This window comes from Daktulosphaira vitifoliae, unplaced genomic scaffold (assembly GCF_025091365.1).
Source record: "Daktulosphaira vitifoliae isolate Bord-2020 unplaced genomic scaffold, ASM2509136v1 Scaffold_2, whole genome shotgun sequence".
Taxonomy (NCBI): domain Eukaryota; kingdom Metazoa; phylum Arthropoda; class Insecta; order Hemiptera; family Phylloxeridae; genus Daktulosphaira; species Daktulosphaira vitifoliae.
The window spans coordinates 12,509,321-12,525,795 of record NW_026099573.1 but is presented as its reverse complement, the minus strand read 5'-3'; the positions used below and the strand labels follow the sequence as shown (position 1 = coordinate 12,525,795).

At 28.0% G+C, this 16,475-nt stretch overlaps 2 protein-coding genes across 8 annotated transcripts in view; both read right to left on the bottom strand.

The window, feature by feature from the left end:
• LOC126900031 (uncharacterized) overlaps positions 1-16,475 on the bottom strand; it is a 238,638-nt gene that overhangs the window by 170,136 nt on the left and 52,027 nt on the right. Inside the window, exons 1-2 of one of the 7 annotated variants that reach the window (XM_050675407.1) lie at positions 1,184-1,586; positions 133-996 (exon numbers count right to left, since the gene is read on the bottom strand). The exons of 4 other annotated variants lie outside the window; for them this stretch is intronic. In XM_050675407.1, the coding sequence (XP_050531364.1) occupies positions 133-701 (569 nt within the window). In that variant the 5' untranslated portion in view covers positions 702-996; positions 1,184-1,586. Of the gene's footprint in view, positions 1-132; positions 1,590-16,475 lie in introns of those variants that run through there. 2 more of the 7 variants (XM_050675401.1, XM_050675399.1) reach the window with 2 other exon arrangements.
• LOC126900033 (uncharacterized) lies at positions 11,734-15,129 on the bottom strand. Its single transcript, XM_050675408.1, has 2 exons — positions 14,157-15,129; positions 11,734-13,068 (listed from the first exon to the last, which is right to left on the bottom strand). Exons 1-2 carry the CDS (start codon positions 15,044-15,046, stop codon positions 12,258-12,260), a joined length of 1,701 nt encoding a protein of 566 aa, XP_050531365.1. The 5' UTR covers positions 15,047-15,129; the 3' UTR covers positions 11,734-12,257.

Sequence of the window (16,475 nt, the reverse complement as noted above, 5' to 3'; positions counted from 1 at the left end):
AACAATGACACACAATTAAAAATTATCGAAACTTATTATTACCTAGTTATTATTTATTAATGTTGTAAGCTTAAAGCTAAAAATAATTATAATAACCTGAATAAGCAATAATTTTAGTAATTATTATCTTACCCAGGCACAATTGGATGTAATAATTCTTGAAATCCAAGGTTATCTTTCTCATTTTTGATATTTTCTTTAAAAAATATTATGAGATCATCATAAATAAATTGAACAAAACTTTTATCTATTTCTTGCTGTAACACATATTTTTCATTGTACTTTTCTAGCAAATATTTACGAATAATATTACTATTCATATTATTGGTTGTATCTAGCAATTGACGATTATGAAGGATATAAGCAATCACTGTAGTATAGAAATTTTTTATATTTAAAAGATCTTTAATGGCGTCATCTGTATCAAAATCTCCATTTGGTTTTATATAAGTAGACGCACACGGTTTTGTTTTTGATGAAGTGTATGTATAAACATTATGAATTTCCTTAATTATAGTATATGGTGCTTCATACTCAGAAAATATTTTATTGATTTTCAAGTTATTGATAAATATCAAATTGTCATGTAAAATTTTAAATATTCCTTTTGAACTACAAACAACATTGTGAATTATATTGGTGCATTCGATAAATTTATTAAATAATTTTTTATTGTAATAATTTTCACATTCACTTTTCATTATCGTTAGGTAGCTATCATATATTTGTAATAATTTCGCATATCTGCAGTTAATTGAATTTAGTATGTAACTAAATACCCGTGGTGTAATATTAGAAGCTGTTATTTTTTTTTTTAATGATATGTTTAATTTTTTAGAGTCATCCGTTACAATTATATTTTGCCATATATTAAATTTCTCTTGAAATTGATCATGATATATAATGTGATTTACAACCTCAACTAAGTATAACTTGAGTTCAGTATCACTAACATTTAAAGTTAAACTATATTTCAAACTCCACAAAATTGAAACGCTAAAATAAAATTTTAGATTCATTTTTATCTTAAAACGAAAAAATAACAATTGACAATGAAATTATTAAAAAACCAATGACTTGTGATGCAGAGATTTTATTGTAAAAACAAATTCAAATTAATAAAAATTTGAATGTCACTATTATTATTACACTTGCTTTATTTTTAAATATAGACCACATTTACCTGTTAACAACACGTAATTGACAATATTTTTAGGTTTTATGACAGCTTTTTCGTTACAACTGGATTAAGTTCTTTTTTTTTTGTAGCTTCGATGGGTAGCTGAGAAGCTTTTTTTTTAACTCTGCCGTTTTTTTTCTATCCGATTACAAGATGACTTCGCCTCTTATAGATTAATTTTGTTCAAGTTAAAGTTATCAACAAAATAATTTTGAAAAATTCCCCTCAGTCGTGATAATATAGAGAAATGTCCCAAAAAAATACAGTTATTATAAAACAGTTGATATTGACAATTTGACTTTATATTATAACAACCTTTTAAAAAATTTTAATGAGAAATTTTTATTGATAATACTATTAACCTTTGTCTCTCTATTAAAATATTTTTTTTGAAAATATGATCATTCACAAATATATCACGAAGGCTTAAAAAAACAAAACAAAACAAATCAAATTTTATTTTTTTAAATTTTCAATAACGTTCCAAAAAATCTATAATCTTTATATCTACATTAAATTAAAGCTTATGCAATGTACTTTAAAATGAAAATAGAAAAATTATATGAAATTACAATTTCTAAAATTTATTGGGTATTAAATAAAATATAGAATATAACTCTCCAAAAAAAGGGCAATTTTTTATATTGCATAAAAACAAAATTTCGATATAAAAAGAAACACTTGGCAAACACTTGTCTTCTATGAGTAAACGAAAATTAAAATCGGTATTACACAATTTTTTGTAGATATTATTATCAGCTTTACCCATTTGTATAGAGCTTGGATCAAAATATAAATTTCAGTGGTAATATCTAGTGTGTCATAAAATTATGAGAAATTTAGATCCAATTATTATTTTACGTTAATTACGTTTCTTAATTAATTTTATATTTGAGACTATACAAACTATTCATGATATATACTATAGTATATTTTTTTAATTTATTAAAAATAGTAAGACGTTAAAATTTATGAAAAATGTGAAAAAAAATTGTTTAAGATTGCCGTTTTGTATAGTAGATATTAACAAAATATTTGTTTATTTTGCAAAAATTTTGTGCGACCTATTGAAAAGAAAGACTGTGTGATGTTAGTTAATATTAAATTTTATTTCATATCAAATAAACGAATTTATCAGTTAATAATGAGAAGCAATATTTAATATTAAGTTTGAAAGCCTATTTCTTATAAACATTTATAATTGATTATAAGAGTAGGTAAATACTTATGCTTGAATAAATTATAGTATATTAGTTAATAATAATATTGAAGAAGGAGATGAGGTAACCTTGTATTAAACATATCGCAAAAAAAACGGTACCGTGTCACGCCTTTAAATAGTATTTATAAAAGATTACTACTAATTAATTAATAGTATTCTTAAAATTTAATATATATTAGAAATATTAACTTCAATTTTATATTGTATGCCAAAATAATTTTTAATCAAAAAAACGTACTTATTTTTGCAATTGAGTTAATATTAAGTGAAGTTAAATATATCATTAGTATTTTAGAAAAATATTGACACAGTTGCTTCAATCTATATGCCATTAAAGTTTTTAATCGAAATAATATTTTACTAATATCTTTAATGAAGTAAAGAACTTAAATATTATTTATATTTAATTTACTTATTATTATTTTCATAAAATAGTTTCTCATAAAATTTCAACGATTCAGTAAAACAATTAGTTGTAATTACTAATAATATTTCAATTAATTACGAATTATTTCAATCATATTAGTTGAACTATTTGAATTATTACACACTGAAAATTTGATATTTAATACATTATTTAGTGTTAATAATGTTTTAAACCTCTTAAACTAGAATCAGCTCTTAAAAAAAATTTGTTTGACAAAAATTATTAAAAAAAAAAAACGGTAGCACAGTAAGGTCACGGCACAGTATGGACGTGGCATAGTTGGGACAAGTAAAGATGATATCTGACAGTGATTAAAACCGCTATCATAAGAAACGCTTCGATGCAAATCTTTAGATAGTGTTTAATTTTAAGAAATTGGTAGATTATTTCAAAAACAACAATAACTCTTATTCCCTTAATTTTATCCCGATTTTATTTATAATTATTATACATGAATAAATAACAATTTTAGTAATTAAATTTAGTATGAAATTAATATTAAATAATTTAATATTGTAATTTTTACAGAGACATTATAAAAATAATAAAGTTGTAGTATATTTCTTAACTTTTAACGCGTATAAAAATTAGAGTTTAACGCAATACTTTTCAATAAATAATGTTCGTTACTTATAATAAAGTTATAAGATTTATAAAATGGATTACAAGGAACTTTCATCAGAAACAAAAATAAACTTTTCTAAATCAACTTTTCTTGGTGTTTTTTAATATGCAATTAAACTTTTTCTATCACTTCTAAGTTTTAATATTATTACTTATTATTAAAAAATAAGTATTTATATATAAAATAAATAATTAAGAACAAAAAAAAATTGTTTTAAATTAATACTGATTTTGATTATTAATATGTTAAAAATAAGGAAAATGACATATTTAACCTATTTTTTTAATCATTTAAACTTGATTTTTGTGAATGTTTATAGTAAAAAAAAATTAATTTTATTTACCATAACTTTTAGCTCAATTTGCAAGTTTGAAATTAAAATCATTAAATAAAAAAATTTATGAGAGTTAAAAAAATTGTATAGTTAAAACTAATATGCAGTCAGGAATTTTTAAAATTACTATTTATAGTAAATTTATCAGAAAAGCTCTATATTTTTTTGCATTTTTAACGTAATAGATAACTGAAATAGAAATAATATTAATCATTTATATTTGGTGATTAAAAAGATTCTACAATTGAAATACGAGGTATGTTCAAAATGTAAGGTGACTTTTCAAATTTCGTGGGCTACGTCCGTTCGATCTTAGATTTTTTTTTATGTCATGTTATATACAGAAATTTTTATGATTTACTTTAACTAAAAAAACCAAAAAAAAAAAGTTATTTAAAGATCTACTCCAGTAATCGGCAATTGGCGGCCCGCGGGCCATATCCGGCCCGCAATGGGAAAATAACTGGACCGCCAAAAATAGTTTTCTTCAATGCCGGTTTCCACACATAATAGAAATATGTTCTATTTTTATAATGTATTTGGAGATTACGATGGCGTTCATCGTTTATTGTTGTTTATAATAATAGTCTAGATAACACAACACAGGACAGTTATAGGTACTATTATAATATTATAAGTTATTAGTAATATTATAAGTTATTGTTTGTAACACTTAATAATTTTTCAGTTCGTGTTAAATCGTCATTGTTATTGCATCGCGGTTTGTCGTGTTTAAACGAATAATTAAATTTATAAATATTATTTTAGCGCAATCGAATATGTTTTCTAAAAAACGTAAAGTCGATAATGAAAACAGAAAGTTTCTGACTGAATGGACTGAACAATATTGTTTCATATTACCAGAAAGGACTGGGGCCACTCCAGTTTGTCTCTTATGCAACAGTACAGTTGCTGTTATCAAATGTGCCAATTTAAAGCGGCATCATGAAACAATTCATAAAGATTTTGATAAAAAGTTTTCTCTTGGCAGTGCAGCGCGTAAAGATAAGATCTACACGTGTCTCTCGTCTTACAAAAATAGCACAACTATGTTAGTAAAAAGTATGAGTTGGCAAGAAAAGTCTGTTGAAGCAGCATTGCGTGTATGCTGGACGTTAAATAAACACCAAAAGCCATTTTCAGACTCAGAGATTGTCAAAGAATGTATGTTAGAAGTGGCCACTGCACTTTTTGAAGAAAATAAGGACATCATTAATGCTTTTCAAAGTATTCCTTTATCAGCAAGAAGCAATACAAGGAGAACCGAAATTTTGGCTGATGACAACAAAAATAGTTTAATTTCCATTTACAGAAAGCACCATGCTACGCATTAGCATTTGATGAATCATGTGATATTATTGATTCGGAACAGATCTCAATATTTGTGCGATTTTTTGATGTTGAAAGTAGAGTATTTAGAGATGAATTATTGGCATTATTTCCATTGAAATACAAGACGAACAATACCTCGAACGCTTTTGGAACATAAAAGTAGAAGTAATCACGTTCTTGGAAAAATTGGATTCGTAAGAATCAAAACAGTATCATAAATTTTTAACAAACAAGAGTAATATTCTAGCTGTGGCATTTTTAAAGATATTCTTGAATATTTAAATGCACTTAATACTGAGTTACAAGGAAATAAAAATTAACTTGTGATCTGATATCAACTGTATCTGCTTTCCGTCGAAAACTTGAAATATTTGAACAAGATATTAAAAATCAAGATTTTATTCATTTTCCAACAATGCTTGAATATAAAAATAATTCCAATATAGATTGCACAGTGTTTTTAAGTTTTTGTCCGATCTCATCGAAGAATTTTCCAAGAGATTCAAAGACTTTGCAGAAATTAGAAAACTTTCGCAATTTTTAAAAAATCCTTTTGAAGTTTCTCAAACAGGAGAATGGATTGACGTAGCTACGAAATTTTCCAATATCCACAATCTTCACTTCAAATAGAAATTATTGAATTGCAAGAAGATATTTCATTGCAACAATACAAAACTGCATCTACTGAAGATTTTTGGACAAAGCATATTTNACAGAAAGCACCATGCTACGCATTAGCATTTGATGAATCATGTGATATTATTGATTCGGAACAGATCTCAATATTTGTGCGATTTTTTGATGTTGAAAGTAGAGTATTTAGAGATGAATTATTGGCATTATTTCCATTGAAATACAAGACGAACAATACCTCGAACGCTTTTGGAACATAAAAGTAGAAGTAATCACGTTCTTGGAAAAATTGGATTCGTAAGAATCAAAACAGTATCATAAATTTTTAACAAACAAGAGTAATACTAGCTGTGGCATTTTTAAAGATATTCTTGAATATTTAAATGCACTTAATACTGAGTTACAAGGAAATAAAAATTAATTTGTGATCTGATATCAACTGTATCTGCTTTCCGTCGAAAACTTGAAATATTTGAACAAGATATTAAAAATCAAGATTTTATTCATTTTCCAACAATGCTTGAATATAAAAATAATTCCAATATAGATTGCACAGTGTTTTTAAGTTTTTTGTCTGATCTCAGCAAAGAAGTTTCCAAAAGATTCAAAGACTTTGCAGAAATTAGAAAACTTTCGCAATTTTTAAAAAATCCTTTTGAAGTTTCTCAAACAGGAGAATGGATTGACGTAGCTACGAAATTTTCCAATATCCACAATCTTCACTTCAAATAGAAATTATTGAATTGCAAGAAGATATTTCATTGCAACAATACAAAACTGCATCTACTGAAGATTTTTGGACAAAGCATATTTTAGATAAGTACATTAACTGTAGAAAACTGGCTATAAAAATAGCTACCATGTTTGGCTCCACATACATATGTGAAACTTCGTTCTCCAAAATGACGTTTTTAAAGAATAAATATCGTTTAAGATTAACTGATCTCCACCTTAAAAACACTCTGCGCATATGTTGCTCTCCGAGAGTACCAATTTCAAAAAATTAGCTTAGGACAAGAAATGTCATTTTTCTCATTAAAATAAGTAAAGTAAATTTATGTATAAATTTGTATTTTTATTATTTTATTAATTTAAGTTTAATACTTTCATAATTTATATTATATTAAATAATTTGTCTTAAACTATGTTTTTAATACAAAAATAAACATATTAAGTTTTATCTGGCCCTCAAAATTTTTTTTTCAAATTATTTGGACTGCCATGGAACCTAATTACCGACCCCTGATCTACTCAATTGAGCGTATTATAAATTTTGATTACAATTGTAAAAATCCATTGTTAATTCAGGAGAAACTAGCAATCATTTTTATTAGAAATGATTTATATAGCAACATGTTACAAAAAAATTTGAATATTATAGTCTAGTAGTAGCGCACACAAATAGAGTAAAAAAATTATTAAATTACAAAGTAAAATGATTTAATTTTGTAGTTGAAACCCATCATATCAAACTTGATTCGTCAATAAATACTTTGAAAACATTAAAAATGAATGATTTTAATGTTATGTATTGAGAACATGGGATAAGTAACTGTTTAATTGATAGCTAAGAATTTTTTTTCAATTTTTGAGGGTAATATCTTCAACTAATTGTAATAATTTTACGTTACGTTGAAAAAACTGGGTTAGTTTTAGTTTTAATTATTATCAAGGTGAACATAATGCCCATGCCTGTTGGTCCATTGTACGCACCTCATACCGAATTGTCTTAATTCGGTTTACCCTCCTAAGTATTATCACGAAGTGTTAATACATTACCAACCATAAAGTCACCTCTATAGATGACCAAAGAGTCGTCCTGTCTTTCTGGCGAAATTAAGTATCTCTCTGGGTTTTAAGTTTTTAATATCTTCTTTTTCAGGAAAAGGTTTACTCAAGTAGTTTGATCTTAGTGTGGACAAGGCTTCACATTCGCACATGATGTGAAATGAGTCTTCCTCTTCTACTCCACACTTCCTGCACAATGGTGATTCCAATACCCCCATTGCGTTAAGATGTTTAATCAGGTTACCATGTCCTATCAGTAGACCAGTAAGGATGCTTATTTGATGTCTAGTAATGCTATTAAGATCACCTAGCAATAGACTAGGGGTTTTGATAAACATTTTAGATTATCTAGGTACTACCAAGTGCTTTCAGATTTTCCTGTGTTGTTCTTTGCACCAATTCTTGCGTTGCGCTTTGAGCGATTGCTCAGTGAGTCCTACCACTAGTTCTGGTCCAACATAGGTGTTCTCTGTTCCATTCCTGGCTAGAAAGTCAGCATTCTCATTTCCAGTGACACCGTTGTGTCCCGGGTACCCACGCTAGTGTAACTTTGTTGAACCTCGATAGTGATTCTAAAGTTTCCTTGGATTCTAGAACCAGCTTTGAATTCACCTGATCGTTACAGAGTGCTTTCAAAGCCGCTTGACTATCACTTAAGATAGTTATCTTCCTATTTTTGTATACCAGCAGGTTCTGAGCCCCTACCAGTATCGCCATCACCTCTGCTTGGAAAACANAACCAGTATCGCCATCACGTCTGCTTGGAAAACATAAGGTGCTGTGCCCAATGACATACTGACATTTATTCGTGGCTTTAAGCCACAAATTCCAGCACCTACCTTTCCTGATTTTTTGGATCCATCTGTATATATCACAAATCCTCCTTTTTCAGTCAGGTGGTTAATATTCTATTCTCTACATGTAGTGATCTCCACTTTGCAGGGAATGTTATTCTTAAGAACCGGTTTGATATATTCCAAGGGGTATTCCAAAAACCCCTGGTCTGTCTCTTTTAGTATTTAGTCCACATACCTAAGTTGTGGAATCTTAGTGCTGTGGCTTTGGCGTGAGCTTTCACCTCTAGATGCAGAGGAGGCAATCCAATTAGTTCCTCTAATGCGACCGTTGGTGTAGTTCTTAATGCTCCAGTGATGGCAATAGCAGCCATTCTCTGTATGCGACTAAGTTCTTTCCTAGCTGTAATGAGTGCTGTTCTGGTCCACCAGACCAGGGCACCGTACAATATCATAGGTTTAATCACTGACGTGTACAACCAATACATAACTCTTGGTTTAAGACCCCATGTCTTTCCCAAGGCTCTGCTGCAAGTCCACAATGTGGNCCATGTCTTTCCCAAGGCTCTACTGCAAGTCCACAATGTGGTCATTGCTTTTTTGATTCTTGACTCAACATGTGATTTCCATTTTAGCTTACTATCCAAGATAATACCTAAGTATTTTACTTCCGATTTTAAGCTAATTTCTTGTCCATTTAGAGTAAGAGTGTCATGATTGTCACTGAAATGGAGTGTACCTTGAGCATGGATTCTATCCACTTAGTAATAAGTGGTTCTATTCCATGCTGTTGTGCAGATTCGTACATAGCATCGAAGGAAGTATTGTCAAAAGCCCCTTCGATGTCCAGAAATATACCTACTGCATATGTCGGCAAACAGAGCGACAGGTAGTTTGGATCGGTTGACCAACTGCCTAGCGTCACAGAAGGGTTTGGTGCTACCTACCAGGCTGAGAGGGCATGAGGGTTGCTTGTAGTCTCAACAACGGTCAGTGTTCAAGAACCAAGTAAAGGAAAAAGGACGCAGCAAATATTATTTTCTATATTTCATATTAATTTATTTGTTGTTTCGTTTTTTTGTTATTTTCTTAATAAAGNACAAATTTTGTTGTTTCGTTTTTTTGTTATTTTCTTAATAAAGCAAGTTGTTTTGTGTTTGATTATTCAGTATAAGTAAGTTTGTTTTTATTGCATAGAATAAATTTGTCTATAATAGACAAATTTATAAATAACACAATATTATTGATAGTAACATTTAGAGCAATTCTAAATAAACTAACTGCGTGAGTTCACCTGCGCACAGCTACGTTAGGCATAATTCACGTAATCGGAAAGAAATAATTAGAGGATGGTGCCTGAACTATATTTTAATTATTTCCGCTTTATAATCATCGTTGTCGGCGCACTGCAGTGGTCGATTGACGTCTAAGGTACTCGTGCAAGGTGGTACTCTATTGTTATGTGCCATCGGTACTCTGCGGATACCACGACATGTTAAGGGCCTTTGCACAATATTCACAGATTAAGCTACACGACGTTACGCATATAGTATTACTTGTTTAACCTGCGTAGGTTACTCATGCAGTTAGGTTATAACAAAATTTTATATAGTTTACACATGGTAGAGCTTCATACTCGTTTATAATATTTTATGATTACAGTCCATTCACAAATATTAACAGCATACATTTTATTCTCCACAGCTTTCCCTATCTTAGTAGTTAAGCAGTGTAGAGCTGTATTAGTAGATTTCCCCGTTTGATACGCATGTTGGTTTTCATGTAAAGGGTTCTCCTTTAGAGGCCCCTCCTTGAAGTACCTATCAATAAATTTAGCCATAGACTACAGAAGAAAAGAAGTAAGACTTATTGGTCAGTAGGATTTTGCTTCATAATAGTTAGTGCGGTTTGATTTGGGTATAAACACCACCCTGACCTTTCGCCAGCTTCCGTTTGATAACCATAGGCAAGGCATGCCCTAAATATTTTGCAGAGATAGGGGACGATTATCTCTAACCCTTCTTGCTGAAGTGCAGAGAAAATTTCGTCACAGCCTGCATTTTTAAAAAGCTTATATTTCCCATCTTATTCCACTTGGGGTTATCACTTTCCTGGTTAGACTCCAATCAGCACAAGCCACACGTTTGTCCTGTGCATCATGTGAATGTTCTCTGTTGTTAATTACAGAGTCAGGAAAATGTGTGTTTATCAAATGTGACAATATTTCATTATCGTTATTGGTGAACATTCCGTCAGGCAGTAGTATTGCCTCGACAGTTTTGTTTGGTCCATTCCTCATTGATCGCAGAAGTCTTGTTGATATAGGGAGTTGTTGTATATCTCTACAGAACTTCTTATAGCTTTCTCTTTTGGACTTTTTCAATGCAAATTTGTAGTTCCTTTGGGCGTCCTTATAGGATTCCCAGTGTTTTTCCAAACCTGATTTCATTGCTTTATTTAAAAGCTTACGTGAACTCTTTCTTAATTTAGACAATTGTTAGCATTCTACCAAGCTACACCCTGTCTTGTACCTTTCCTTTCTATTAAATGACAGTTTTCTATGTAAGCCGAGACAATGGAGTCCTGTAGTATGTTTACAGCCCTTTTAGTACTCTGTCTCGACCCCAATCTATATTGTAGGTTATTCGGGTAACGAGGTCACTTTGTTAATTCAAAAGTCAATCGTAAGTGCCTATGATCAGAAAGAGAAGGTTCGGAGGGTACTTTCCACCCTTTCATCTTTTGAAGTAACCCTTTTGAGCAAACTGTCAGATCAATGACTTCCTGCCTGTTCCTGATTACAAAGGTAGGTTCGCTACCTCTATTCAGTATACTGAGGTCTGTAGTCAGCAAAAGATCTATTATTACCTCTCCTCTTTGGTTGATGTTACTGCTCCCCCAAATAGTGTGGGGTGCATTAGCATCCATACCTAGGATGCGTTCTAATTTTTCATTTTTGCAATAATTAAAAAGCATAGTTAGGTCCCTACCTGGGTTTGTGACCTAATATGGTAAGTATCCTGAAGCTACTATAATATTTTTACCATCATTTAGTGTTAATTTAATAATGGTCAAGTCTGCACTTGATAGATTAAGTATCAATCTGGCTTTAACTTTATTATTAAATAATTAATTATTTAATTAGGGTTCTTGTAAAGTTAGGTTATTATATTTGAGTTTAGCTTACAACCTATTTACTTACGTTTACAATAATTTATAATATGTATACAATGTAATTTGTAATTGAAAATTTTTTTAATCATTTGTAATATAGGATAATTCATAAATATTCAACTGATTATAAGTTTTTATAACATAACCTATGACAATTGTCCAAAATCAAATAACAACTTTGTGAAATTTATTTCTATTACTAATAAATGTTTTATGATAAACTACAATGATTAACGCTAAAACTAGTCTATGACGATAACGCATTCCTGCATTTAAAAGCCATTTTTATGCTTATTTTTAATCAATTACAACTATTTAAAGTGATTTATAAAACCTGTTTGAATTTAATGTTTTCAGCATTTTAAGCTACGCAGTTAAAGATGAAACCCTTTAAGAACTCACGAGTTCTTATAGCCGACTCCCGCTGACTCAAACGAAGTATGCAAACAACTTTCATATGCGAGGTAGAAATGTTATTGTAAAGTGATTAACAACAATCATTAATAATTTAATAAACGTAACAATCTTATATTACCAGTAATTAATGAATTAATAATCTAGGTTAAGCGACCAGTCAAAAATATTAACTAATAATTGATTGAGTACTTTTAAGTTTTCTTGAGTATTAATAGAGAGATGAATAAGAGGGCTCGGGTCTCATTTAAATATCATATCACAATAATATTCGTTATATAATTTTAAAAATAATTACAACCAATATATTTTTAAAAATGTATATGGATAATATTTATATTAAATCATTAAAGCCTAGATTTTTATAATCATTTTCAATAATTTCATTACAAAATCTATTTATATGTAAACAAATAAGTTTATAAAGTGGACCATCATGTTTGGTTGAAAACTTCAGATTACTATATGATCTATAAAATATAGCAGTATCTGTGAAGTTTTCAAAATATTCGCAACGAAATCTTAAGCGACTACCCATTTCACTATGTAAACCATTTTTTAATTTCTCATGAGTCTCGGATAATTGGTCAAGATACGCTTTCGCTATTATTTCATTCACAGTATTAGTATTTTCATATGGACCAATATTTAGAGCTTTTAGATCATAAAATAATTCTGTTACAATATTCGCTAGTTTATTCATGCAATTATGATTACTTTCGTGATACTTCCAAATGTATAATTTTTTTAGAATTGCCATAGCAGATAATAACAATTTAATCATACTAACAGAAAACGATACTGAACTACGCAATTGATTTATGCATTCTACATACTGTTTATTATATATAGTACCTTTTAATTCTTCAAATCTACAATGGCTAATTATGATGGTTAAAAATATTTCATACTTTTTAAATATTTCGATATACCTACACCACAATAATTGTTCAAAATATTTTTCATTTTGCTGCAAGTTAAAAGAATTCACTTCATTTTGAAATAATATACTCGCGTCTATTTTCAAAAAATTTTCTAAGATAATTTTAATATTCTTAAAAGGCTCAAAATAACGTTTTGCATATAATTTGTTTAGTGCAGCAATCCTATGTTCAGTATCAACAACTTTCAACGGTGGTACAAGCCTATAAGCATAAAATTATTTTATATTATTTATTATTATTTTATAATTTTTTATTTCATTATTTTTATTTTGAATACAAATTTATATTACGAATTATGAGATTAAAAAAATTTAATACAATGGAGGATGTACAAGTTCTCTAAGGTTATACTTTGTTCTTCAATAATGTGGTTTTCATACACGAGAATTAACAATAACCTGTTTCAGTTGGTCATAAATTATCATCAGTATTTATTATTGGTATCGTATGTAACAGATATCATGAATTGTGAATTAATTCCTGTTTATGAGACATCATGAAAAAATGAAAACTACTGTACGCTAAACAACAAATTAACTGATTAACGTATTAAAAATCGCTAAGCATTAACAAGCAATAACGGAAGAACGGCGGATCAAATAAAAAATATAATAAAAACAAAATGTTTTTTCTACTATATCAAATAACTAAAAACAATGGTTACCGTTAAATAAAATCGAAGTCTTAATTTGTAACCATGATTGTATAGAAAAAATTTTTACGACACATTATTATAGTTTAAATTGTTTTTATTTTTGAACATTTTTAATAGTTTTCAAGGAAATGAGTATTTAATACAATTTCCTAAATTAATATGCATATCAATATCGCCCTGCATATAATAAGACTACATTATTATAATTATATCATATTGTAATAAACAAGATTATCATAATTTAATGAAACAGCGGATTATTTTTTAAATAAAAATAATATTGATGATATAACTTTTAAATACACGTTTGTCGCAAATTATCAATTATGAAGTATATTTCATAATTATAGCTTGAAACTTTATAAGGGTGTCGTCTTAATTTTTTTTAAAAAAAAACAACCTACATAATTAGCTATGTTATTAATTAAATAATGATTTAATTAAAAAAATATCTTTACTTCTTTTTACTAACTTGATAGTAACTTTTATTAGGCCATTGAATGGAGTCATACAACGCTAATTCAATGTTGTCGAAACACACTGATACTTAATTATTATCAATGATATAATGCTTAAAGCTAAAAATAATCATAATAACCTTAATACGCAATAATTTTAGTAATTATTATCTTACCCAGGTAAAGTTTGATTTAATAATTCTTGAAACCCAAGATTTTCATTCTCATTTTTGATAGTTTCTTTATAAAATACTTTGACATCATCACAAATAAATTCAACAAAACTTTTGTCTATTTCTTTTTGTAATGCGTATTTCTGGTTATACTTTTCAAGTATATATTTATAAATAAAATTATTATTTATATGGCTGATTTTATCTAAACACGAAATATTTTCAAGCATATGAGTTACTTCAGTATGGAAATGCTTGATACTTAAAAGATACTCGCAGGCATCGTCTGTATCAAAAGCTCCATTCGATTTTTTATAAGTAAACGTACATGGTTTTGTTATTGCAGTGAATACATGAACAGTATTAATCTCATTAACTACAGTATATGGCAATACATATTCAGGAAATATAGTATTGACATCCAAGATATTAATAAACATCAAAATATCATTTAAAATTTCAAACATTCCATTTGAACAACCAATAACATTGTGAATTATATTGGTGCATTCGATAAATTTGTTAAATATTTTTTTATTGTAATAGTTTTCACATTCACTTATTATTATCATTACATAACTGTTATATATTTTTAAAAATTTAGCATATCTATAGTTAATTGACACTATAATTGAACTAAATATTTGAGGTGTAATATTAAGATCATTTATCATTTTTTTAGATGATGTGTTTAATAAAAATATAGAGTCGTCTGTTGTATTTAAATTATTCCATGAATCTGTTTTGTCTTTAAATTGATCATGATATATAATGTGATTTACAACTTCCACTAAGTATAACTTGAGTTCAGTATCACTAGCATTTAAAGTTAAAATATATTTCAAACTCCACAAAATTGAAACGCTAAAATAATATTTTAGATTCATTTTCATCTTAATACAAAGAAACAATAATAGACAGTACAAAATTTAATAACAGCATAACTATAGTATTCACCTTAATTTAAGACGAACTTTATTTAGTTAAACATTATTTACCAGTTAAAAACACTTACCAATTTATTTTTAAATTTTATGACTCTTTATTTTTATAATATTATACAGAATGTTTAGTAAATAAGGAAACAGGTAAATTGTTACAAACAATGAGAACAATAAAAACCCGATTCCTCACTAATTGAACACTCTCTATAATTATATTATTTGAGTGAATCCTCATTTATAATAGTTATAATACTGAAATGAAAATTAAAGAGTATTAAAGAGAATATTTTAATTTCAAGGCGTAGCTGAAAGTCTATTTGTTTTACTTAATAGTTATTTTTTTTTTAGCGTTTATGTACGTCATTACTAATGCTTCTATTTGCACAACAATATTTCAAATAATCACAAATTATATCTAATTTAAGTTATCAATGCTATAATTATGAAGTGTTCTCCTTAGTTCTGGTATTAAAAAAGAATGCCCAAAGAAATTACAGTTATCTTTTAATAGTAAATATTAAAATTTTAGTTTTCAAAACTTATTGGAATGACTTTTTGATAATCCAACTATTAACTTATCATAATCTCGAATTCGCCGAATTATTGGTCAATTAAGCCAAAAACCACAGTGTTCACTGAAAATTACCAAATTTTTAAGTTTTATGCATAGCAATGGAAAATCTACATCATTCCAAGATGAATAAAATACTAGATTTTTTTAAATACTATTCGATTAAAACAGAAAAACGTTCCATACTGTAAGAACATTTTTTAAGTATTTTTACAAAATCTACTTTATACTTTCTAGGGATTTGAGTTTTTCTCTAGTAAACAAAAAAAATATCAATCACCAAATTTGCACTTTCGAAAAGTTAAGTTTTACAACTAGAAAATTAAACGCAAAAAAAAACAAAACGTGCATTCAGTTTCTTAGAGAAAGCAGCTTACTGCCAAAAAATTAATTATTCAGTGAGCCAACTAAATAAATTGTGTTGACGTGGCATTTTTAACAAATATTAAAAATAAACAATACTAATATCAACTTATATAAAACACTACAAGGGTAGTAATTTTAATTAAATCAAAACAAATACATTCGTGATAAAAATTAATTGTAACTCGCTTTCGTTTTGGAATATTACACCATTTGTTAGCTACAAATGTTTATTTTATCTATGGTTATTATAAAAATAATAGAAATTAAAATATTTTTTTTTGCTATTTATAGTCTCAAAAAAGAAACGAATTACGTAATTTAACAAAAACGTTGAGTAATATAAGAATTTCACAAGATATTTTAGCTTCGATGCGAAGCTGAGAAGGTATTAATTTTACTATGATGTGTTTTTTTTTTTTTTGTGTCTGTATACGCTCAATC

What these genes read in the sequence shown, in the direction of transcription:
- LOC126900033 (XM_050675408.1), bottom strand. Translation starts at nt 15,046, where the DNA reads ATGAAAATGAATCTAAAATATTATTTTAGCGTTTCAATTTTGTGGAGT. An exon ending in TTAAATCAAACTTTACCTGG is followed by an intron (nt 13,069 to 14,156) that starts GTAAGATAATAA and finishes TTATGCTTATAG; the next exon opens with GCTTGTACCACCGTTGAAAG.